Source organism: Nyctereutes procyonoides, unplaced genomic scaffold (genome assembly GCF_905146905.1).
Source record: "Nyctereutes procyonoides isolate TBG_1078 unplaced genomic scaffold, NYPRO_anot_genome, whole genome shotgun sequence".
NCBI lineage: Eukaryota > Metazoa > Chordata > Mammalia > Carnivora > Canidae > Nyctereutes > Nyctereutes procyonoides.
The window spans coordinates 68,869,198-68,893,652 of NW_026575049.1; the positions used below are offsets into that span (position 1 = coordinate 68,869,198).

The following is a 24,455-nucleotide window of genomic DNA, read 5'->3' on the forward strand; positions in this document are numbered from 1 at the left end:
GCTAGTATATGCAGTTCTGGTGAGCTCTTGGGAGACTCCCAGCTGCCACTAGGTTTCCTTGTTGGCGATTAGGTAGTCCCATTCACCAAGGAGCTATGCTCTAGAGTCATTGACCCATCTGGGAAGGCTCCTCAGGTTCATGCAGGGTCACAGGAATCGGCTGGAGCCGTCTGAGTACCAAACCCAGAGTGTTTATCCAAACGAGGGCGGAAGAGCTGGTGTCCAGCTGGCAAAAGATCAAGAGGCTTCCTTGAGCAATAGAGGCTTCTTCTTTCCATGCTCTTCTTTCTTCCATCGAACAAGCAGGTTGATGCTGGAGAGGCAAATATCCTAAAATCCCTCAGAGAAAAGCATGAAAAAGAAGTGATTGCAACCCAACATCAGAGGATAATGACTGAGATGGACGGGGTGCCCTGAGAGCATGGGGCAGGGGCAATGAGCCCCATCTCTGTTGGCCAAGGCCAAGAGGCAGAGACTGCTTTGAGTCTTGAAGAATGAGTAGGAGTTTACGAGCATAGACTTGGAGTGTCCCAAGCAGCTGGAATATGTGTAAAGGCGGAGAGGCCAGAATGGAAAAGGTTTATTGGGAAAGGTTTATTTTTTTAAGAAGGAGAGGTCTCTACCTCCCTCCTCACCCGGATCCCTGTCCCCATCTGCCCATCTCCCCACCCCTTACTCTGCAGGGCTCTATCCTGCTGCCACAGGAAATTGCTTGTTCTTCCCCCAAACAATGGTTTAAATATGTATTTCTGTATTTACTAGAAGAGTTCAGTGTTTTTCAAATGCTGATTTACTATCCTTTGGGGGATTGCTTGTTCAGATCCTTTTCTATTTTTCTATTGTTTGCCTTTTAATATTCACTTGTGCCAATTCTTTACATATCCTGGGCACAAAGTTTTCACCTTTTTTTATTTGTTGCAGACCTCTTCTTTCACTCTTTTCTTGTCTTTGAACCTGTTTATGGCATCCTTTTGTCATTCAGAATTGTAGATACTTCATGTAGTCAAAATTATCCTTTTCATAAAAAATGATTCCTACTTTCTGTACCTAGCTGGAGAAACCCTTCACTAACCTGAGGACAACCTGAGTCTCCTTCTATAATTTGCCCAGTGGATTTAAAGTTTTGTTTTTTCCATTACAGTTTTAAAGATTTTTTAAAAATTTACTTATTCATGAGAGACACAGAGAGAGAGAGGCGGAGACAGGCAGAGGGAGGAGCAGGCTCCATGCAGGGAGCCCAATGCAGGACTCAGACCCAGGACCCCGGGATCACGCCCCCAAGCCAAAGGCAGATGCTCCACCACTGAGCCACCGGGTGCCCCTCCCTTTAGGTTTTATTTATTTATTTTTAATTATAAATTTATTTTTTATTGGTGTTCAATTTGCCAACATATAGAATAACACCCAGTGCTCATCCTATCAAGTGCCCACCTCAGTGCCCGTCACCCAGTCACCCCCACCCCCCGCCCACCTCTCCTTCCACCACCCCTAGTTCGTTTCCCAGAGTTAGGAGTCTTCATGTTCCGTCTCCATTAGGTTTTAATACGTCTCGGGTTACATTTGGTATGAGACAGTGATCTAGTTGGTTTATTCCAATTAGAAATCCATCGTCACGGCATCATTTATAAAAGGATTAGTTCTCTGTCCTCCGTTTGAATCACCTTTTTCACTAACTAGCAAGACCCCATGTAGATCGAGGTTTGGGTTCTCTCTTCTATCTCATGGGTGCCACCATTATATTATGTATTGTGCATACGGGGTCATTATATCTGATAAGGCAAGTTTTCCAGCTGTATTGTTCTTTTTCACAATTCCCTTGATTACTTTTAGACCTTTAATCTTCATTTCATTTTTAAAGTCACTGAGCTTTATAAAACATCCTTCAGAATATTTCCTAGAATTGAAATTCTGGATTAAGTTGGGGAAAGTGAGATAGCCTTATGATGCGAAATCTTTCACTGTATGACTGTAACATGTTGTGTCACTTTTGCTCGGATCAGACAGACCTATCATTTCTGGATGTGGGGCAGAGAGAAGTAAATTCTTAGAGAGATGGTATACACTCCATCGGAGTGAGAATTCTTGGGATACTGTACCATGGAAAGGAAGGCACGAGATCTATTGCACAGATTCTTCTTAAACATCTATAAAATAATCTGAAACAAAGAAAAAAAACAGCAACAATTCCTTAGAAGTTAAAATTGAGGTAAATGAGTGCATCTTTAAAAAGTAATCTGAAACCAGTGGAAACTGTACAAAATCTCATAGTAGATGATGCAAACTCTTAACCTCAACGACTCTTAGAATGATAAGCAGAAACGCAGAGCTCAGCCGACACGGATTCTCAAGGAAAAAGAAAGGGGCCTCATAGCTACACAGAAGAATAAGATAGAAAAACCTGCTGCGCCGTCGCTGCAGTGGCTTGAGTATGGGTCTAGGGGAAACACTTACAAGCTGAATTGAGGCTGCAATAAATGGTATCAGTAAAAACAGAAGTCAATCTTGGGGATAAAGAAGCCCCCTTCCAAATCTAAAATTCCACAATTCCATAGGTCCTAGAGAACGCTTCCCTCCTTTTTAGGAAAAAGATTCCTTTTTTTAATATAATGAAAGGCTGTTTAGTTTTTCTTCTTTTACTTATTAGCGTGACTAGTTACATTAGCTCTTGTTAAATGTTGAACCATCGATACATCCCCGAAATAAACTCCACCGATTAGTTAATTACCATTCTTTTGGGTTCCTGCTGCATTTGTTTTGCTAATATTTTATTTAGAGATTTTTGCATCTATATTTACCAATGAAATTCTATTCTTTTTCAGGAGGGGGATTTGTTTATCTTTGTTCTGGCATTTAGTTTGTGCTAATTTCATTTAAATACATTGGAATTGTTTTTCTTCTCTAATCAGTGAATAATTTAGATAGCATAGCACAAAAATAATGGTTTCTTAAAGATTCGAAACTGACCTGTGGATCTGGGTGGACCCAGGGATCTTATTTATTTATTTGTTTGCTTATTTATTTATTTATATATTGCATTAGTGTGTGGAGCGCGGGTGAAAGGAGCAGAAGGTAGAGTGAAGGGAAGTTCTTTACTAAAATTTTAAGGACCTCCAACATTGAGTCTAAACATTTTTTTCAAATAATTTCCAAAGTTATGGAAGTTTCTGATAATAACCCTGGTTAATGGATAGATTGGGTGTAAAATAATAGAACATAAAGAGAAATGATGCAAGGTAAAGAAAAATGAACACCTGATTCAGTAACATCTGCTTTTGTTTTCCTAGATCAGGAAGTGTGCTGCACCACTGGAATGAAATCTATTACTTTGTGGAACAGTTGGCTCATAAATTCATCAGGTGAGAAAGAATGTTTAGTGCTCTGCCGGGAGTCAAACTGGCCTAAGTTTGTTATCCTTCTAAGGGCTGTGGGCATGCCTTTTCACAAACGTAGACTCGCATGTTGGACCAGAGACTTGGCTTTGCTTTCGTCTTTACCACATAGTAGAATACCTTTTGCTTATAAGAACTAAATTTTACCTCTGTCTCTCTTATTGGACTATCTAGTCTTCTAGAAGTTTCATTAACATTCCTTTCACAGAGCTGCGCCACTCTAGGCCAGTTGACTTATTCTAATTGGACTCGTGTAAACAGTATAGGATATGAGGTGACCAACTCATCCCAGTCTGCCCAGAACTTTCATGGCTATAGCACTGAAAAATCTTGCATTCTCAGAGTTCTCCTCAGTCCTGAGCAAACTACCATGTTGGCCAGCTTACCTGTATGTCCCATCAGATAGAATTCCCTGAGTATTCTTGACACCACTTTCCAAGGGAGGAGAATGCAGTTTTGAACATCATCGCTACAAAGGTTGCAGAGCCTTGGAGCTCCTACTTTCCAGTAGCTATAGATGCCCTCTAGTAAAGGAAAGAAGGTCACTTCACCCTCCTTGGTTACAGCCTCCAAGCGATGACACAGCTGTTGTAGCTCCGTGGATGTGCTTGAAGCTAGTCATCAAGGCCTTTGGTAAAATTGTCCTATCATTGTGAATCCTAAAGCAGCTCCACTCCTGTGTCATGGCATCTGTAGAGTCTTCCAACCCATGTGAGTTAACCATAAACTCCTTTGAATAAGGTTCTTCATCTCAGAAGAGAGGTTGTCAAAAAAAAAAAAAAAAAAAAGGAAGAAGAAAACAGGTTGTCCCCATTACCAATGTACCAATGTAATGACAAATGCGTTCCCTACGAATTCAGTTACTGGTCTCTTTCCTGCCTGCCTGATTGGAGGGAAAGGGTTAGGAGGTGACCTCTCTGTGATGCCAAATATTGGAAGCTGCAAGCAGGAAGCATCTAAACCCAAATGAATGGGAAAAGCAGATGCTGAGAGGAGAGAGGGGGAAAGGAAGTAAGAAGCAAATACATGGGTCATATTAAAAGCAAAGTATTTGAGAGAATTGTAGAAGCTTAGAATTCAAAGCACCAACTTCCCAAGCTATCCTAAGAGGTGTTCGCTACCCTCAACTTGAATAGCTCTGGTGAGAAACTGCTGTCTTTGGAGGCCAATGGTCCAATAGTCAGACCATTCCAGTTTCCAGAAAAGTCTCTTTGTCATTGAGCCAGCGTGTCCTTTCCTATACTCTCGTCCATTATATCCATTCTGCCCTTTTGATTGCTGAACAAACCTGCCTCTGGACACTTGACAGTATCTGCTATGTCTCTATTTGCTCCTCTGGCCTTCTGTTCTTTGTGAAGAGTCTACTGGGAAAGGCTTTGAAGTTAGGCAGGTGTGGATTTGAAGCCAAGCTCCATTGTGCAACCATAGCAATTGACTTGCCTTGGTTGAACCCTGGTTTGCACGAGAAAATTTAGAAGACCAGGCTTGTGCAAACCAACTCGCCCCACACCTGGCTTAGAGTGGCCACTCAGCACTTCTCTTTCCCAGTTCATTCAGCAATTCCAGATGCCTCACTATCTGAGTATTAAAGACACTGAGAAGTAGGGGGTTGGGGGGGGGGCTTAACCCAATCCTTTCATTTTATTGATGAAACTGAGAAGTACAGAAGTTGACATGGCATAATGCAGACCACGAGGCACTTTCCTCTGGTGGTCTCCTCTGGCCCTTCTTGGCTCCGGACCCCCTGAAAGTGTGGCACCAAGACATCACGTCACTGTCATGTAAAACTGTATTTTGCCTGCTGCAGCCCAAGTGTCTGTAGTAGTATCTGACACGTAGCACATGCTCAATATTTATGAGTAAATGGACAAACTTTGAAAAGGAATCGATTATTTTTATTTAGTCATTTAAGTAAATAGTCTAGGCAGCGGACACTGCAGGGGGGCTATTTACTTAATAACAGTGGCTGATGCCAGTACAAATATTACCATTTCCAATTTTAGTGGGATCCTGGAAATTTCAAGTTCTTTTATTTGTCTTTATTCTGATCCCCTCCCAATTTCCTAACAATGATGTTAACTCTTCACTGTTTCCTTCAAGACCCCAACCCACACCTCTCACCCATCACTTTCGGCAAAGAATTTCACCTCCTATTTCACCAAGGACCCTGGGAATAGCAGAAAAGTGATATCCTCAAGTTCCAGTCCTACTTAAAAAGGTGCATATGTGTCCTTCCCAGTGTCTCTGAGATTCAAATATCCTCCCTTTGAAGGTGACCCCTCCATTTTAGTCCATTTTATCCCATTGTCTCCAATCTCCTCCAGGTCTCTTTCTCTCTTGTACTTTTTCTCTACCTTTCCTCTGGCTCTATTTCCACATCAATAGACATAAACAAATCTCTTCTGCCCCATGTCTTAAAAAAAAAAGCCCCAAATAGTAAATAATAAATCTCCTGATTATGTCAGGAGATACTATAGATATATAGTATATACTCTCTCTATATACTCTGTATATACATACTCTATAGATACTATAGATAACTATTTCTTACTGGTTTCTTACTCAAATATCGTTAAAGATTCAAGGTCTCCATATCCTTACTTTTATCATTCATTCCTTAACCATCAAACCATCTGGCTTCCATCCCACCCCCCACCTGCTGGTTCTCACCAAAGCCCTTAAGTGATGCCCTAAGGAGGACAAAGACAGTGAGCGTCTGGCAGTGCTTACTCTGCTGGATACAGGAGCTTCACTTGAGGGAAGGAGAGTTCTCGCTCCTTGAAATTCGCTTCTCCACTGGCTTCTGGAGGAGACCCGCTGACCAGAGCCGGGTCTTTAAATGTTGGCGTTGGTTCTAGATGGGGCACCCTTCCCTTCCCACTGCTGACACTATCTTAGAACAATTCCGCTCGCATCAATGTGCTGAAAACCCCCTAATTAGATCTCTTGCCAAGACTCCTATACGGAATATACCAATTGCCTCTTAGAGCCCTACGTGTCCCACATGTCAGATTCATTTTTTTCCAGAGCTGAACTATATACAAAGGAAGCAGGATACTATGGTGCTTAAGAGCCCAAGTTCCAGAATCAGAGCTTGGTTTTAAGCCCCAGATCCACTATTCTCTCACTCTGTGACCTTGTGGAAATTACTTGATCCTTCAGGGTCTCAATTTCCTTTCATGGAAGATAGAAATAATAATAGTACTGATCTCATAAAGCTGTTACAAGTTTCATGAGATACCACACGCCAGTCACTCACAACAGTGCCTGGCATGTAGTAAGCACTTGATAAGGTTGGTTACTGTGGTAATTGCGATGGGCATTATTATCGTTTAGGACATGGTGTTTTGCTAATTAGCAGCAGTGAGTGGTAAGGGACAGAATGGTGTCCTGGCCAGAGAGCCCAGGTCTGTTTCAGGAGACCAACATTCAATTCACCACCTACTGCTTGGGCTCTTGGCAAGTAGTAAGCGCCATGATAAGCATTTCCAAAGATGCATCAGACATAAGGAAATGAGTGTAGACTTGATCCTAGAGGCAGTAGAAGCCGTTGGAGATTTTATAGCAGGTGAGTGACAGGTCTGATTTACATTTTGGGAAAACAGTTCTGGAAGCAGTGGGAAGAATGAATTGGAGCGAAGGAAGATGGCCAGCAAGATCCCCAGCTAGGGAACAGTTGCAGCGGTCTGATCGTTGAGGGCTAGGTCCTAAGCTAAGAAATAGAAAAGGGGGGCAGGTTTGAGAAACATCAGAGGAAGTGGGAACTATAAGCTACGGGGCCAGATCAGGGATGGCAAAGACACAGGTTCACGTTGTGACAGAGGAACCGGCTGGCCCCACAAAGAGCCCCTGATGGACAGCGGTCTACTGGCGAGCCCACTACACTCTGATAGTCCGTCTTTTCTTTCTTTTTTTCAAACGTTTGCGTTGTGTTTGTTATTTCTGCCAGCCCATCTTGAAGACAGAGGAGCACGTTTGGTCCCCAGATGAGGGTGGTTCTGTCTTCCACAGTGTGGGGTTTTCGTGGACGGCGCTCCCGAGCGCTCCATCCACACCCCTGCCTCTGGGTTCACGAGTACTGTAAGCGTGACCGCCGGGCGGGTGGATATTCTGCGGCCCAGCAGCACGTTCTCTCCTTACAGGATGACCTCCCTGGGAAACCAAGGAGAGTGGACCGTCCAGAAGAGATGCCGCTTTCAGAGCAAAGGCAGTTCCTAGTATGATCTTAATGGCCAGTGGCATCCGGCCGCTGTCAGCTCAGCTGCTCCCCTGTCGGGGTCCACCCAGGGGCCAGGGGGACATTTTATCTATCGGGGCCCCCCTTTTATAAGTGCCATGCAGACCAGGCCGCTTCTAGGGACACACCTCTTGAGGCAGAGCGCAGGCAGCGATGCATTTTTGCTCTCCCACCCGTGCTCTGCCCTGGCGAAGGTGGCGCGGCCCCCCTTGTCCACAGTCTCCAGTCACTGCTGCTGAGGACTCGGGGCACCAGCTGCGGAGGCCCTTCGGCCTGGAGGTCCCCATCTCCCGCAGCCGGGACGCCGAAGGGGAGACGGGGAGGATGACTGGAGGGAAATGGCATCCAGAGTCCACCTGCCCTAATAGGATTTCTTTTCCTTCCCAGCCCACAGCTAAGAATGTCCTTTATTGTCTTCTCTACGCGAGGAACAACCCTCATGAAGCTGACCGAAGACCGGTAAGGACGCTCCCCTTCCCTGTCATTAGCAGGCCCACGGTCCCTTGAGTAGTGCTGATATTTGGGCCCCAAGACCGGCCCCGACGTCGTCCTAAATCTTGCGGTTCTCTCCTCACCTAAGCCTTGCACGTTGCCCATTGACCCATCGGCTACTTTACTCCGTGATGACTGATAGGATTTCCTGATGTTGTGAAATTCCGCAAATGACTCAATCACCTTGAGGTATAAATCTTACTTTGATTGGCAACTCAGTGTGCTACCTTGGAGCAAAGTGTGAGCCAGAGCAATTCCTGGGGGATTATATTTTCTCTTATTTACATTAGATTTATTTTGTGGGGTAAGGTTTCAGAGATACAATAAGCATGGTGTGAGAGAAGTAGGAACTTGTAATTTTTTTTTTTTTTTTAGGAACTTGTAATATTACCATACATAATTACACGGAGGCAGGGAATAGAAAGGGAGGGATAATATGGTGCTTAAGAGCCAGGACAGGACAGCCTGTCCTTCCGTGGACAGGACCATGGAATAAAAGGAAATTTGAATCAGGTGTGGAAAAATGTTGTTGACATGAAAAGGATTACTGAGACCTAGCTTAACAAAAGTATTATTTTGGATTTTACCACTTTCCCGTGAAAACTAGCAGAAATAGAGACATGCCATTTGTTCAGAGTTAGGATGGTGTATTGGGAGTGGAGGTAACAGTTTTCCTGAGTTAAGGACACTTCGTGCACTTTTTTTAAAGGCCTCTGATGACATGAGAGAAACACCGGGGGCGGGGTGGGGGACACACATGGGACCGTTGGCAGTCTTATGGATGGACGCGTAGGGAAGAGGAAAGGAGGAAGAGCAAGCATAGGGAGGACTGGGGGACGTTATTCTATAGTCTTCCTCCGGAGAGGACCAATAGCAAGGAGGAAGGTGCTCTGGATTTTGTACCAAACAGCAGAGCTGAGCCTGTCCCCGTGTTTCTCCACGTCTTCTGTTGTCCGTGTGTAACTACAAAAGTACTCGGTACCACGCAGAAGTCTCCAAGTTCTGCTTCTCCTTCGGCAGGGCCTGTTATTCATGCACGCTGTTGAGATGCACAGAAACCTCATTTTAAAAATAGGGGTTTCTTATTTCCTACTAGCAGAAGGAGACGCTGAGGCCGCATGGTGATCCTAAGGGTAGCGTGCAAACCCACAGGGGCTGCAGGCTCCAGGGCCTTTCGACTGCACCGTGCTGCGTTCTGGTACACGGAGAGTCAGAAAGCCCAAGAAACTCGAGAGTTTCCTTCAATACTGGCCAAGGATTTTAAGAAGCTCTGAGAAAGTGTCTCTGGCTTAGGGCCTCTCTGCGAGACTCCTGCTCTCCCTCTGTCTTTGCATGACATCCTTTATGCAGAGGTGCCTCCCGTTCAGACAAAACCCTCTCTCCCATCTTCACATCCTCCTACAGCCCAGGCTGCCTGGTGTTGCTTCCTGCGGACTCCGCTGGCTGCGTGCTTGAGTTTGGCCCGGAGACCTAGGTCTCATATCCCTTGTGGGTATTTTGTGTGCTACTGCTCCCGGCCTCTGGGAAGTGGGGAGGGCAGAGGGGGTCACGGATTTATAAACACTGTTCAAAGGCCTAGGCTTTCAGACTCGTTTTGGTTACGCTAGTTCAAATTAGTCATCTGAATCCTACTTTGAATCTGAGGTTGTATGTCTTGACTTCACTCCTCCTAGTTCCCCTACCAGGGAGAAGCGAGGTTAGAATCTCGACTTTGCTGGAAGCAGCATTTAATACGTAAGGGCTAAGTATGCTTCAGACAGCCCAAAATGCCTTGCTAAAGGCTGTATGGGTTTCACATGGTGACTCTTGGCCTAACCTCTGGGTCGGCCGGCAAAGCATGAGTAGTTTACTGACCCATCCCCAACCTTATCAGCCTAGGGAGAAATGTGGACAAGCCTTCCCACTGCCGAACGCTTTCTCATGAGATTGGCTAAACGAATTAGGCTTTGACAGCTTCCAGGTTGATACTATTTCTGAAAGGTAGGACTCCCAGTGTTTTAGTTGGTCACAAGAATCCTTATGTTTTTTTTCCCCATATCTCATTTGATCGTCCCAATATCCCTAGGAGATAGGAAAAGATGCATTACTGTACAGATGTAATAAGCGAGGACACCGCGTTAAGTTGAAAAACACATTCAAAAACAGGTCATGAATCCATAGGGAACTCTCATTTCAACAAGACCAAAAGATTGTGGGTAAACCAAAAGAAATACTATCAAAGGGATATTTGCATCCAGCTTTTGGAATCAAACCCACATAAAGGAAACCGCAGGAAGCTTGAAAAAATAGAACAGAAAATAAATATGGTGTGTTGAGATGTAGTAAAGAAACTACAATCAGAATAATAATATCTACAGGGACGCCTGGGGGGCTCAGTGGTTGAGCATCTGCCTTCGGCTCGGCTCAGGGCATGATCCCGGGGTCCCGGATCAAGTCCTGCATTGAGCTCCCTGCAGGGAACCTGCTTCTCCCTCTGTGTCTCTGCCTCTCTCATGAATAAATAAAGAAAATCTTTTATAAAAGAGGAAGGAGAAGAATACCTACCATTTGTGTCTTTTATTTGTTAAGAACCTTACATATCATTTCTCACATGTCCCCATATAACCATTATAACTTCAATTTCCTACGGGGTCTCATTGTTTAATATGGAATATGCCATTTTTCACTACCTGCTTTCAAGATCTTTAGCTCTCAGCAGGTTGGCTAGGATCTGTTGAGGGATGGGTTTTTTTTTTTTGGTTTATCTTATTTTGGCTTTGCTGAGCTTCTCGAATCTATAAATTTGTCTTTTACCAAATTTCAGGAATTGGCAGCCCTCTCTCTAAACTATTTTTTCTGTACCAGTCATTTTCTCCTCTCCTTCTGGGATTCCAATGACAAAGATATTAGACCTTTTGATATGATTCCACATGTGCCTGAAGGTCTGTTCAGTTCTTTTCCAATTTTTCCTCTTTCCTTTTTTTGGATTAGATCATTCCTATTGATCTATCTTCATGTTCACTGACTCCTTCCTCTGCTTTCCCCATCCTGCCATTGAACTCATCCACTGAATTTTTTTTGCAGATACTGTGACTTTCAGGACTAAAATATCTATTTTGTTCTTTTTAAAATTTTTATTCCTCTCCTGAGATCATCTATATTTTCATTTATTTTAAGTGTATTTACCTTCACCTCATGGAGTATAGTTATGAAATACATATATACATATTTAAATGTATAATATATATAAGTATATAAGATATGACATAATGAAATATATTTTATATAATATTAAATATATGAGAGTACATATGAAATAAATTATGGGATTAACTATATCACAGAATATAATTAAATATCATATATAAATAATATAAAACAAATACATAAAGCATATTTATATGCTTTAAATGCTGTGTCTGACCATTCTGTAAGCTCAGGATTGGCATCTTCATTGCCTTCTCTCATGAGAATGGGTCACATTTTCCAGGTGCTTTGTATGTCGAGTAATTTTAGAATATATCCTAGAAGTTTTTAGAATTCATTTGTTCAGACTCTTAGGTCACCTTCAAATCCTCTGGAGAATAGAAGTCTTTCTTCTCTGTGTGCACGAGGTTCAAACCACAAGTTCTGTCTCTTCTGTGGATGGTGGTTTTTATTTCAGTTCAGTTTTCAACATCTTTGCTAAGCTGTTTCGAGCCTGTCCTACGCACGTGCAGCTCAGAGATGAAGCCGGGACTTACACAGACAGCTTCAATCACACAGTTACTGGGACTCCCTTCTCCAGCTCTCTCTGCTGCAGGTTTCTCCACACACTATGTTTCCCACTGGCGCCACCCTTTGCAAGTCCTCTAGCAAGAAAAATGGTGTTTTGCTTGGGGTTTGGCCACTGTGTTGCCTTGTGCAGTTCTCTGTCAAGGTCACTTGTGGGGCAAAGGCAGGCGTAATCAAAGAGAAGTGAAAGTGGGGATTCTCTCCACATTCTTTGAACTACAGGGGCCCCTTTCCCAGGGCCCCAAGATGTGGTGATTTCCCAGGCCAGTACCATGTGACTGAGACTCATCCTCAGGTCAAAGCCATGAAAGAAAAGACGGGGAGAAGTGTGGAATCCATCCTTTTCTGGGTTACCTCTCCAGATTTTTACTACCCTTCCCAATTCATCTGCTTTGCTTACTTTTCAAAATCCTTATGTGTTTATTTTGTCCAGAGTTTTTCTAATAATCACCAGGAGTGATAGCCAGTAGCATACTTATTCCATCTTACCTGCTGTTCCTTCCATTATACAGATAAGGGCACTAAGAATCTGAGTTTAGATAATTTTTGCTATTTGATGGTTAAATGCTATGGTCAAATAACAAAAATGGCAGAATTAGTATTCTGATTCTGGATTCTGGTTTTGGTCCAACTCATGTGTTTTGCATTATATCATATCGCTCTTCCAAGATTTCTTAGCTTCATCAGTTTGCAAAACAGTTGACAAATTGTAACACATTTTTCAGGTTTCTTCATCAGCATAATAAAGGATCTAATGTTAATTTAAGTACTATTAGGATACATTATTTTAGTGTTAACTACTGTATATGATTCCTTAAATACTCCCTCGATAGTCTTTTTCCTGATCTTACTTTAAATACTTCAGATGTTTCATCATTTGGAAATGAGATCATGTCAAGGAAGTCCAACTCATCCTTTAAAAGAAATCAGGAATAGATATTAAATTTAATCAAATGCATTTTTGGCATCTATTAAGATGCTCGTATTTTTTTTTCTTTGACCTACTAACACAGTGAAATGCATTAAAAAGATTTTTTAATATTGGATCATTCTTTGCATTTCTGGTTACATTTGGTCATCGTATATTATTATTTTAATGTAGAGTTGAACTCTATTTTCTGCATTTAATTCAGAAACTTAGCATCAGGATTTATAATTATGTTTGGGCTGCTATTGCCCTTTTTATGACTACTTTTACTTACAGTATTTTTGATACATTTTTTTACACGTAGATAATTACTTGTGGAAATTAGTCTGATATAAGGTATAGAGCCAAGATCTATTCTTTTCCTCCAAGTGATTAGCAAGTTTTTCTAACATCATTTGGTGAATAATCATTTACTACCAATTTGAAAAATTAGACTCTTCCATAGACTTGGATCCATTGCTATGTTTTCTATTCTGATAGACTGCATTTCTGTGTTCCCAGCGAGGGCCACACTATTTTTATTAGTCTTAGCATCTGGAAGACCAGTCCTTCTTCGCTTCTGATCTTAAGTGAAAATCGCCACTGGTTTTTAGTAGTTTTTTTCCTACCATGATCATTTTATTTTATTTATTTTTTTTAAGATTTATTTATTCATGAGAGACACAAAGAGAGAGAGAGAGGGGCAGGGACACAGGCAGAGGGAGAGCAGGCTCCGTGCAGGGAGCCCGATGCAGGACTTGATCCCGGGACTCAAGGATCACGCCCTGGGCTGAAGGCAGGCGCTAAACCGCTGAGCCACCCAGGGATCCCCCTACCATGATCATTTTAAATAATTTGTTTAAAGTACCACAGTACTCTTGGGATTTTCACCTGAATTGTATGGAAAGTGCAGAATCACCTTAGCAAAATGGTGTTGCAGTTTTACTGTATATATATATATATATATATATATATATATATATATATATTGTATATATTTTCTTATCTAAGGATATATCCCTTCACTTATGTCTCTTATTAAGGTTTTGTTTTCTTCAAATTGGTCTCATACAGTGTTTATTAAGTTTTTTCCTGGTTATTTCTAAGTTTTCCTTTCATTATCAATGAGTTTTTTTCTATTATATTTTCCAGATTATTGGTTTATATAATTTCTACTTTTAAAATTTATTAATTTTTGCTGGTGGACTAGTATGTGATTAAATTGTATTTTTCATCCATGTATATTAGACAGTAGGTACACTTTGATGAGTAAAGAGTTTTGTATAAGAAATACATTGTTTAAGTTTCTCAAATATCTTATATTTTTTCTTACTTGATCTGTGAAGACAGTGAGGTATATTTTAAACTTGCCACCGTAACTGTTTTATAATGAATCTCTAACACACTGCTTTATAATTTATGTCATATTGTGTAGTCACGTGGGTTTTCATTATGGACTATATTTCTAATGAATATAAAATAACCTTTCTGTTTCCTTTCATGCTTTTTAAGATCTTTGTCAAAAAAATTATGAACTTAAATTTCTAAAAATATTTTCCTGCTATATCTGTGCCTACCCATTTATCTTTTACCCTTCTTTGATATTTTAATTTTCCACCAATGATTTGAAAAATATAATTTGAAAAAGTATAATTTCATTTTTATTCTAGCAATGGTTTCCAATGAACTTTGCTTGTTTTTATAATGGCAAGAATTAAGTAATGTCATTTATTCTCCTTGATGAATTTCTTAAAAATTATTTGCATTATGTCTCATAAATACACACACATACATACATACACATACATATTTCCTTTCCAGTACTTGAAATTTTTATTTTATTTACTTTTTAATTTCTTAGTTGGCCAAGTCATTTTCCAGGTAAAATTTTCCTGAAAGGTATGCGAATATTAAAATTTGTAAGGCCAAACTTATTTGAAAATTGTTGTTATTCATCTTCAGGCAAATATTTTAATTGAATTAAAATTCTTATACCCTGTCTTTTCCCTTAAATTTACTGGCAATGACACAATGCCAATTTGCATATCTTTTATTCTTTATTGCATACAGAAAAATGACAATTTAGTACATTTCTCCTTTGTGAGTAGCCTGTTTTCTCCTTCTGGATACTTGTAAAAAAATGTTTCCTTATCCCTTGAATTAAGAAAATAAGTCAAAAGAATATATCTAGGATTCTTCATGATTCTTTCATGATTTTGTATAACACTGTATATAGCATTTGAGCCTTTCCATCTGATAACAAATAGCTTCACCCTAAGAAATATTTTACTCTTATTTCTTTTATTATTACTTTTCTTTTGTCCTTTGGATTCTTAAATCTATTCCAAACTCTTTTATGTTCTAAGCTCTTATTCTTATGCTTTAGTCTTTATCATTTTTCTTTGAGAATATTTCACTCTTGTACTGTAATTCACCAATATTTAATTATTTTGTTTGTATTCAACATATTGTTTGCAACCTCCCTTGAATTTTTTTTTATTGGAGTAAAATATGCAAACTATAAACTTTATCATTTTAACCATTTTTAAGCATACAATTCAATGGCTTCAACTTGTGCACCCATCATACTACCCATCTCCAGAACTTTTTCATTATCCCAAACTGAAACTGCCCCCAGCCCATGGTAACCTCTATTCTACTTCCTATTTCTATGGATTTTTTATTCTAGGTACCTCATCTAAAGGAATTATGTAATATTTGTTCTTCTATATCTGGCTTATTTCACTTAGCATATTTTCAAGGTCCATCTGTGTTGTACATATGACAGACTTTCATTCCTTTAAGACAGAGTAATATTCTCTTGTATGAATATACCACGATTTGTTTATCCAATCATCTATTAATGGACATTTGGGTTATTTCCATCTTCTGGCTGTTGTGAATAATGCTGCTATGAACATTGGCATGTAAATGTTGAAGTCTCTGCTTTCAGTTCTTTGGGGCACATACCTAGAAGTGGAATTGCTGGATAATATGGTAATTCTATGTTTAAGTTTTTGAGGAAATGCCATACTGTTTTCCACAGTGGCTGCACCATTTTACATTGCTACCAGTAATGTACAAGGGTTCCAATTTCTCCACATCCTTGCTGACACTTGTTATTTTCTGGTTTTGTTTTGTGGGTTTGTTTTTTTTTTTTTTAAATAACAGTCATTCTAATGGATGTGAAATGGTAACTCAATGTGGTTTTGATTTGTATTTCCCTAATGGTTAGTGATATTGAGCATCTTTTCATGTGCTTATTGGCATGTTTGTGTGTCTTTTTTGGAAAAATGTCTATCCCAGTCATTTGCCTATTTTTTAATTAGGTGTTTTTTATTGTAGTTAAGTTCTAAGAGTTCTTTATATATTCTGAGTAGTAATCCTTATTAGCCAATATTTTCTCCCATTTTGTAGTTACCTTTTCCGTCTGTTAATAGTGTCCTTTTATGGACAAAAGTCTTCATTTTTATTAGTCCAATTTATCTATTTTGTTATTTGTTGCCCATGCTTTTGGTGTCATCTCCCAACAAATCATTGCCAAATCAACAGCATGAAGCTTTTCCTCTGTGATTTTTCTAAGCATTTTCTAGCTTTAGCTCTCACAATTAGGTTCTCAATCCACTTGGAGTTAATTTTTGTATATGGTTTTAAGTAGGGTCCAACTTCCTTCTACTGCAGATGGATATCCAGTTTTCCCTGCCCACCTGTTGAAAAGATTGTCATATTCCCATTAAATGGTTAGCACCCTTCTTGAAAATTGCTTGACTATATATGCAAAGTTTTCTTTCTAGGCCCTCAATACATCTACACTTACCTTAGTACCACTCTGTTTTGATTAATGTGGCTTTGTAATAAGTTTTGAAACTAGGAAGTGTGAATCTTTCGACTTTAGTACTTTTTCAAGAGTGTATTGGCTATTTGAAGTCCCTTGAGATTCCATATAAATGTTAGGATAAGTTCTTCTATTTCTGAAAAAAAAAAAAGTCATTGGGTTTTTATAGGGATTACATTGAATCTGTAGATCACTTTGGGTAGTATTGACATCTTAACAATTTTAAGTCTTCTGATTCATGAACACAGGCTGTCTTTTCATTTATTTATGCTTTCTTTAATTTCTTTCATTTTTCATTTATTGTTTTCAGTGCCATTGCTTTTTTAACTGACAGATAATCCCTTTCAATGTTTTTTTTTTTATTTTTTATTTTATTTTTTTTTTATTTTTTTTTTTTTATTTATTTATGATAGACACACAGCGAGAGAGAGAGAGGCAGAGACATAGGCAGAGGGAGAAGCAGGCTCCATGCACCGGAAGCCTGATGTGGGATTCGATCCTGGGTCTCCAGGATCGCGCCCTGGGCCAAAGGCAGGCGCCAAACCGCTGCGCCACCCAGGGGTCCCAATCCCTTTCAATGTTATGAATATTTTTCTGTTCCTAAATTTTTCCTTTTGTGTATATAGGTAGCACCATGCGATTGTGTTAGAGATGGAATATCTTCATCATGAATATAAGTTACAATTGCTTTATGTGCTCCCCTGGTTTTTTTTTTTTTTTCCCCCCTGGTTTTTTTTTTATATGAGTTTGCTTCAAATGGGAAATTTTCTCAGATTTCTCAAACTGGTCCTCTTCTTCCCAACTTCTGAGATTTTCCTCAGCATAGTGACTCAAAAGAGGAACAACTAAGTTTTTCAGTACTGGGATTTGGAGTGAGTTCGGTCAGGGGTCACAAAAAAAATCTTTGTTGAAAATGTGAAGATCGCAGGCTAACAACTATGGGAAAATTTAGATGTAGTATAATTTTCGTGTGGACAGACCTAGTAGTGTGTCCAAGGTAAGGAGGAACTTGAAGCCCAAAGAAGATGGTTAGGTGTGGGTGTTGGATCACTGTGTTAAAAAGTGAACCCACCACCAACCACGAACTTTTCTCCTTATGTCCTGGAATTCCAGACTGCTAGGTTCTTCCTCAGCCTGATCTCAGCAGTTCTACTTCTTGCAGGAATTACCCCAAGTGTCTGACATATGTATGGCACTCTTACCTACTTTCCAGCAAGGAAAAAATTTTTCCTGTATTATATTAGTTTCGCTGTTTCTATAGCATTATGGAGAGAAAAAGAGGGAAGTTAAAAGATGTGAACTCATGTCGCTGTTTTCACCTGGAAATCTTGCCTTATTTCTAAACTTTGCAAATTAAAAAAAAAAAAAAGCATAACAGACAACTGTGAGTCAAAGCATTATTATCTTACCCAGTCCTCTCACTGGCCTCATTTTACTGCTAAGGAATATTATTCTTAGAGAGATTGAATTATTTGCACATGTTCATACAAGTTATCACTGATGGTAGAATTTTTTTTTTAACTCGCAAAATTAAAAATTTTAAATCTAGTGATTTTTCTCCCATGTATTACATAATCTACCCCACTTACTGCATCTATACTCATGCTGCTGTCCTTTTGTTTCTTATCTATGGAATACTTAAATGGAAGCAACCGCCATGTACATGTGCCATTGCATAAGTATTCATACTTTTGTGTCTATATACAATCTTTTATTAATGGCTTATAATGTACCAATAACTTAGAATACTTTTCTCAACTATAATAAGAGAAAATTAGTAATACCTGCCTTGAAAGGTTGTTCTGAGGCTTATCTATTATATGTATTATATACATGGGGGATACTGATTCAAAGCAGGCACAAGGCCACTCTGCTGTAAAAGTGCAAGAATTTGTATTTGAACCCAGGCATGATGTCACCAATGTCCACACTCTTTTAATCACTATCCTATAGGGTTTCCTACAATTTTACAATTACATACAGTATTTAGTTAAAAACAAATCCTAGCATCCACAATTCAGCACCCCAGACCCTCAGACTTCTAGAAAACACTTCTCTGAAAGCATATGCCCTCTACACATTTTATCTTTAGGACCTTTTAACAACTTCAGCTTGGAAACACTCCTCACAAAGAGGTAAAGAGGTAGCATCAGCATTTCACAGATGGGGTTAAGAGGTTAAGTATCTTGCCTATTGCTTAAGGAGCTGGAGTGAAAGCCAAGAATGCTTGGCTCAAACTGCTGAGTGGAAACCAAGAGACCACACTTCTCCATCCCTCTCAGTCATCTTTTGGTTTGGTTGAGAATGTGGTTTTGCCATTAGTGTCACAGGGGAAAATGACATATTTTGAACACATCGCTTGATTCCTGGAGCAGAATGATTACAGGCTATCATTACCAAGAGACATAGTTCTAAAAACCTTTTCTAAATTTAAAAATAAGAGAGAAGATGAATCTTCAGATATATGGTGCTTAAAAGAACCTGAATTTGTTCCATATGTAGGTATTGTTTATTTAGGTACAAGAAGATTTGATGGCAAAAGTAAGAGAAATGGTGGGAGGCACGTATTTATTCTCTTGTCCTGTTGACTGAGAGAGAATATGCTGGGGTCTGGGTCTGTGGGAAATTTTCTTGCCTCTTTCTGCCTGTTTCTTTGTCTATAAAATGAAAAGAATGATAGTCTCTACCTCACAGAACTGTTGGGAGGATTAATAATGCCAGGCATGCGGTAACTTAGGAATTCAGAGAGTCCCCAGCTCTCCATGGCTCACGTCCTTCTCTGAAGTTTTTAACATTTGGCCAGTCTATCCCTATATGGAGGGATACAGATAGAAAGTACTGCCTCAGCATGAGGCCAGAGAAAGTTAGTTTTCCCTCTGTTTAATGGTTCTTGTGAGACATCTTCCCCACAGAAGTGCACAGGCTATGTCTCTAGAGGAAGTTTGTTGAAGGCCTCCTCATACTGAGCCTCCGTGGTGGTAAAAGGAACCCACCTTGAAGCAATTCCGCCATTCTGGGAGCAGACGGACTTGTGAGAGTAGCGTGGTCCAGTACTTCTCTGCTCTTCCTCTGGGGGCACACCTATTAGGAGAAGAAAGCAGAGGTATACCCGGGGGTCTTTGGGTGGAGTTTGAATTGCTCATCAAAAGCAAGACATTCCCTCAAAATCCCTTCATCTTAAAAATGTCTGTGCATTTGTATTCTATTTAATAATATACCAATGTTTGATTCTATATAAAAAATCATGTTGAGTTCCTTCTCAAATTATGGAGTACAACCTACGCTCTGAAAAAAATACGTGTGTGCGTGTGTGTGTCCTGTGTCTTGGTGTACAGTACATTGTCCCCATACCCAGTCTAGACACCACAGATTTGGTAGTGACCATATAGACCTTGTAGCGGGATCAGTTTGGGTTCCAGCCCGGCCTCCACCAGCACAGCGTATTACTGCGCTTCTCTGAATCTGTTTTCTCAACTGTGCAGTGAAGGTAATGACGCCCCCCGCATGGTGTTGCTGTGTGGCTTTCGTACTTAATGAATGGAAAGTGCCCAGCAGAGGCCCTGGCACAGGGCAGATGCTCAGGGAACGTTGCTCCTCTTCCTCGCCCACTAGGCCGCATGGGGCCAGCGCATACCAAGAGTAAAAACTGACAGAGCAGCACGCAGGGACCTTCTTGTTGGGAGAAAGCCAGCAGGACAAGTCACAGAAGTGGTCAGAGAACCCAAGAACGGTAGGGTACTTAGACCCGAAGCAAAACAGCCAAAGCCAACTGACGTTCAGTGGCCAGGCAATGGCAAACCACTATCGGTCAGCATAGGCAGCTCCGCAACGTCGCCAGCCCGTCACCGCGTGGCCCCTGGGCCTCCAGGGCCCAGCCTAAGATTTAGTGCTGCTTTTAAGCAGCTCTGGAGGCCTCCTCATGAACTGTAGGTTCACCTTATTGCTATTCATCCTCCACAATTTTTTAAATTATTAAATATTTCAAATGAAACAGAAGTATACAAAAAACAAGGATAATGGACTCATTATCCGCCACTGAGCTTATGGAACAAAATACTACAGGGATTGACACCTCAGTGTACACCCTTCTTCTTTTTCCTCACCAGAAATAATCACCATCCTGAATTTGGGGTTTTCATTTTAACAGATGCTAAATATTTTTGTATACCCACGAGCAATATATTATACTTTTTCAGATTATACCTTTTAATAAATAGTCATATTGTATGTATTTTTCTCAAATATGCTTTTTACACTTAACATGTTTTTGAGACTTTTTTTGTTTGTTTGTTTTTGAGACTTTTTCTGTGAAGCTACATGTAGCTGTGCTTGGTTCATCATAAGTAATGTATGCTTTTCTATTGCATCATTCCATATTGTAATAATGTACCACCAGGTACTTACCTGTTCTCTTATTCATGGGCAGTTTGTTTGTTGCTAACGTCATGCTGTTATAAACCAAGTTGCAGTCAACATTCTCACACTGACCTGGGGATCAAAACTAGAATTTCTCTCTGATATACAACTAGGGAGTGAATTGCTAGGTCTTATAGTATGTGACTGTGTAACTTCACGAGGCATGATTTCATTATTCTCCAAAGGGGCTGCACCAATTTTCGTTCCCACTAGTGATTTATGAGTTCTCATTGCCTCTCAACAGCTTGTATGATCCAGCTCATCTTTTCAAACAGATCGTGCCCACCTAGGACTTGTGGATCGGAGTATCTGGTATGAACGCAGTATACTCCTGTTCCCACCACCAGCCCCATATTGCTCCAAAGTGTGACAGGAAAGTTTTATCTTTGAAGAAAACCGTAATATCCACCAGCTTATACTAAAGAAATGTGATCTGACCAAACAGAAGATGCTTGCCTATCATCCCCCCTAGGACTGTCCGCTTTTATCTTCCATCCAAGAAGGTGATTCTGGGCTCCACAGTCTCAGCCACACAGGACGTGGCAGGGTGCCATTCTATCCTGTGCCCCTGCAGACACTCATTGTGGTTGGTAGCACTGGGCTCAAGTACATCCCCCTCACTATTTTAGAGATCTCCGGCACCTAGAGATACCTAGTCCCTATTGAACTAAGAGGAACATGGAACAGAAGATTCTCATAAGAGAAAACAATGTATTTGGGAAACCCTGAATACAGAACCCATTTTCCACCACTCCCATCTCCTGCAGAGTGTGGCTTAATTGGGGAAAAAAGGTTAGTGATGGGAAATTCATTTCAAAAGTGAAGTGGTACCATAGGAAACTGCACGGGGAAAACCACTGCATGGATGAGTAACCAACCAAAACAGAGTTGTGTAAAGAGGAGCTTGTTTGGACAAATTCATCATGTTGCCTTGTGATTAAACCATCACACCCATCTTTTATGTCAGCTTAGGCTTCAACCCTTGGAAATTCCCTGATGGGCTCCTCTCAGTGAATTTCAGTTACTGGTCTGCACTTGACCCTGTGCCACATTGTGGACTACTCCTATCTGCCAGTTGTGGCCTTCCCAGTGCCCAGCAGATGCCCAGACTCTGTTTCTGCTCCCTATTTGGTCCCTACATAAAATCAGATGCAGCATTCTGAGCTGGAAGGAAGCTGGTAGACCTTATAGTTCCCACACCTTCATTTTTTTACATCTGAGAAATCTAAAGTTGACATCTCTAGGAAGTGGGAGAGTTAAGATTTAATCCCCAGTCATCTTCTTCCAAAGGCCATGCTCCCTTGATTAGCAACAAAGTAATGGGAAGGATGACTTGTAAAACAGTATGGGGGTTGAGACAGTGGGAATGGTTGGGGGGGGTCAGTTTGAGGGACTTCTGGGATACTCCCATCTTTAGAGTTCAAGAAGGGAGTCTGCCCTAAAATCTGAGAAAGAACAACTGATGGGGAGATGGAGAGTGCACGCCAAAATGGAAATCAAGAAAAGAAAGCATTTTAACTTGAGGAAGAGACTGTGTCTGATGTTCTAAAAAGTTGAGTAAGATGAAGCCAGAGAACTGACTGTTGGTTTGGCAACGTGGAGATGATTGGTGACCAGCAGAGGTGTAGAGGCAAAAGTCAGAGCAGAATAAGTTAGAAGGTGAAGATTTCCAATTTTAAAATAAGAGGTAAAGACTTTTTTTTACCCTTTCTGTCACAAAACACCCAAAACCAGGAGAATGTGAAGCAAAAACACAAAATAATTTCCATCCTTGAGGAAACTAAGAAATATTTAAGCCATAAGAACACTATATGTGATGATGGAAAGAGGACAGAGGAGTGGGAAATGATAAAAGCAGTGTGGAGAAAAGTCAAATATAATCCTGCAGGAGATGCTGAAGAGAAACAAGCCTGTAGCCTAGAAAAACCCTGGAAATATCAAAACCTAGAACTGTCAGATACTGCAGAAGACAAGGAAGGGCTAACAGGGTGAAGAGTTTAAGAATTATCGGAGGATGGGGTAATGGGCGACGGCATTTAGGAGGGCACTTGCTGTAACAAGCCCTGTGTGTTACATGCAGCTGATGAATCACTAAATTCTACCCCAAAATTAATAATACATTACATGTTAACTAACTTGAATTTAAATAAACACAAAAAATAAAATAAAATAAATTTTTAAAGAATTTATCTGAGATGCAGTTCAACCTTCAGAACTACCTACCTCCATTACATCTAAAAATTACTCCTCCAGTTCCACCAGAGAAGAGAAGTATTCTCTGGCAAAATTAGACAAGGATGGTTTCACAGTCAGACACCAGGCATGGAAGACATCTGCATAACAAATGTGGCTGCTTCCAGCCCTCCCCCTTGTCAATTCCAGAGTAACACCTAAGGAAAGAGTTGGAAAATTCCTTTTCTGTAGAAATAAATATCTTGGGCTAGGGGTCGGGGGAATATACGTACACTGATATTTGAAGGTCCCCCACCGTGCTTGTTGACAAAAGCTGGTTATCCGCCAGTTGGCATGCTCCACTGTGCACGCAAAGCTTCCAACAAGTCTTTCTGTCTCGCTCATTCACTATGAACAGCCGAAGGTCACTGTACATTTGAAGAAAGTCTCCACCAGGAGAGACAGGGAAGTGGGGATACAAGTACTCTGAAGAAGCTGCATTGTGAAGAGAAATGCAAACAAATTGGTCAATAGCTAGAGGGAGATGTGGGGTCACAGAGGATTTATTTTTTTAAGATGAGAGAGATACTGGAGTATATTTATATGCTGGTAATCAGCCTCTAGTATTTTTCTTCCTGACTTGAAACAAATGTGTAGACACAAATATTTAGAAAAAGGCTTTATAAGTATTTCTGCTTCTGGTTAGGATGTAAAGGAATGTGAAAAACCTTCATTTCCATGGTCAAGCAGAAAAGTCCCAACAAAATAAAATTCATATGCTTCCATGGGGCTAACACACAGGAAGCACTGATGAACTGAATTAGAGAGAAGCAAGCCCTTCATAGCTGAGCAGAGATATACAGAAACCTCCATTCTTGGTGATGGATGTGGTCTGGGTATGGGCAGAAGCAGCGTAGCCGTGGACAGAGACTTTTCAGGGATGAGGAAGGGTCAGTTGAACCTCAGTCAACAATGTGTGCTAGAGGGATGGATTACCTGAAGGAGCCCCAAGTGAAAAGGAGATCTCTGTCAGACAATTCTCTCCCTCACCTGCACCTCTGCATTTTTTTTCCCCAAGAAAGTAGCAATGTAACAGTTGCTGAAAAGTAAAAAAAAATCTATGGATCCCTGTTGCTTGGATTCTGGAATTCTACGAGGGTTGAATCCAATGGTCAAGCACAAATGACTGAAGCTGCACCTACCTCCCTCCCAACTCAAAGACTGAAAAGACCACAAAGGCAGGGCAGAGCAGAA

The 24,455-nt window shown here is 40.6% G+C and overlaps 1 protein-coding gene across 1 annotated transcript in view; it reads left to right on the plus strand.

Moving 5' to 3' along the window:
* The window catches only part of ANTXR1 (ANTXR cell adhesion molecule 1), a 197,835-nt gene that overhangs the window by 21,418 nt on the left and 151,962 nt on the right, over positions 1-24,455 (plus strand). The window contains exons 2-3 of the mRNA XM_055328273.1: positions 3,285-3,356; positions 8,014-8,085. Of these exons, the coding sequence (XP_055184248.1) occupies positions 3,285-3,356; positions 8,014-8,085 (144 nt within the window). The remainder of the gene's footprint in view (positions 1-3,284; positions 3,357-8,013; positions 8,086-24,455) is intronic.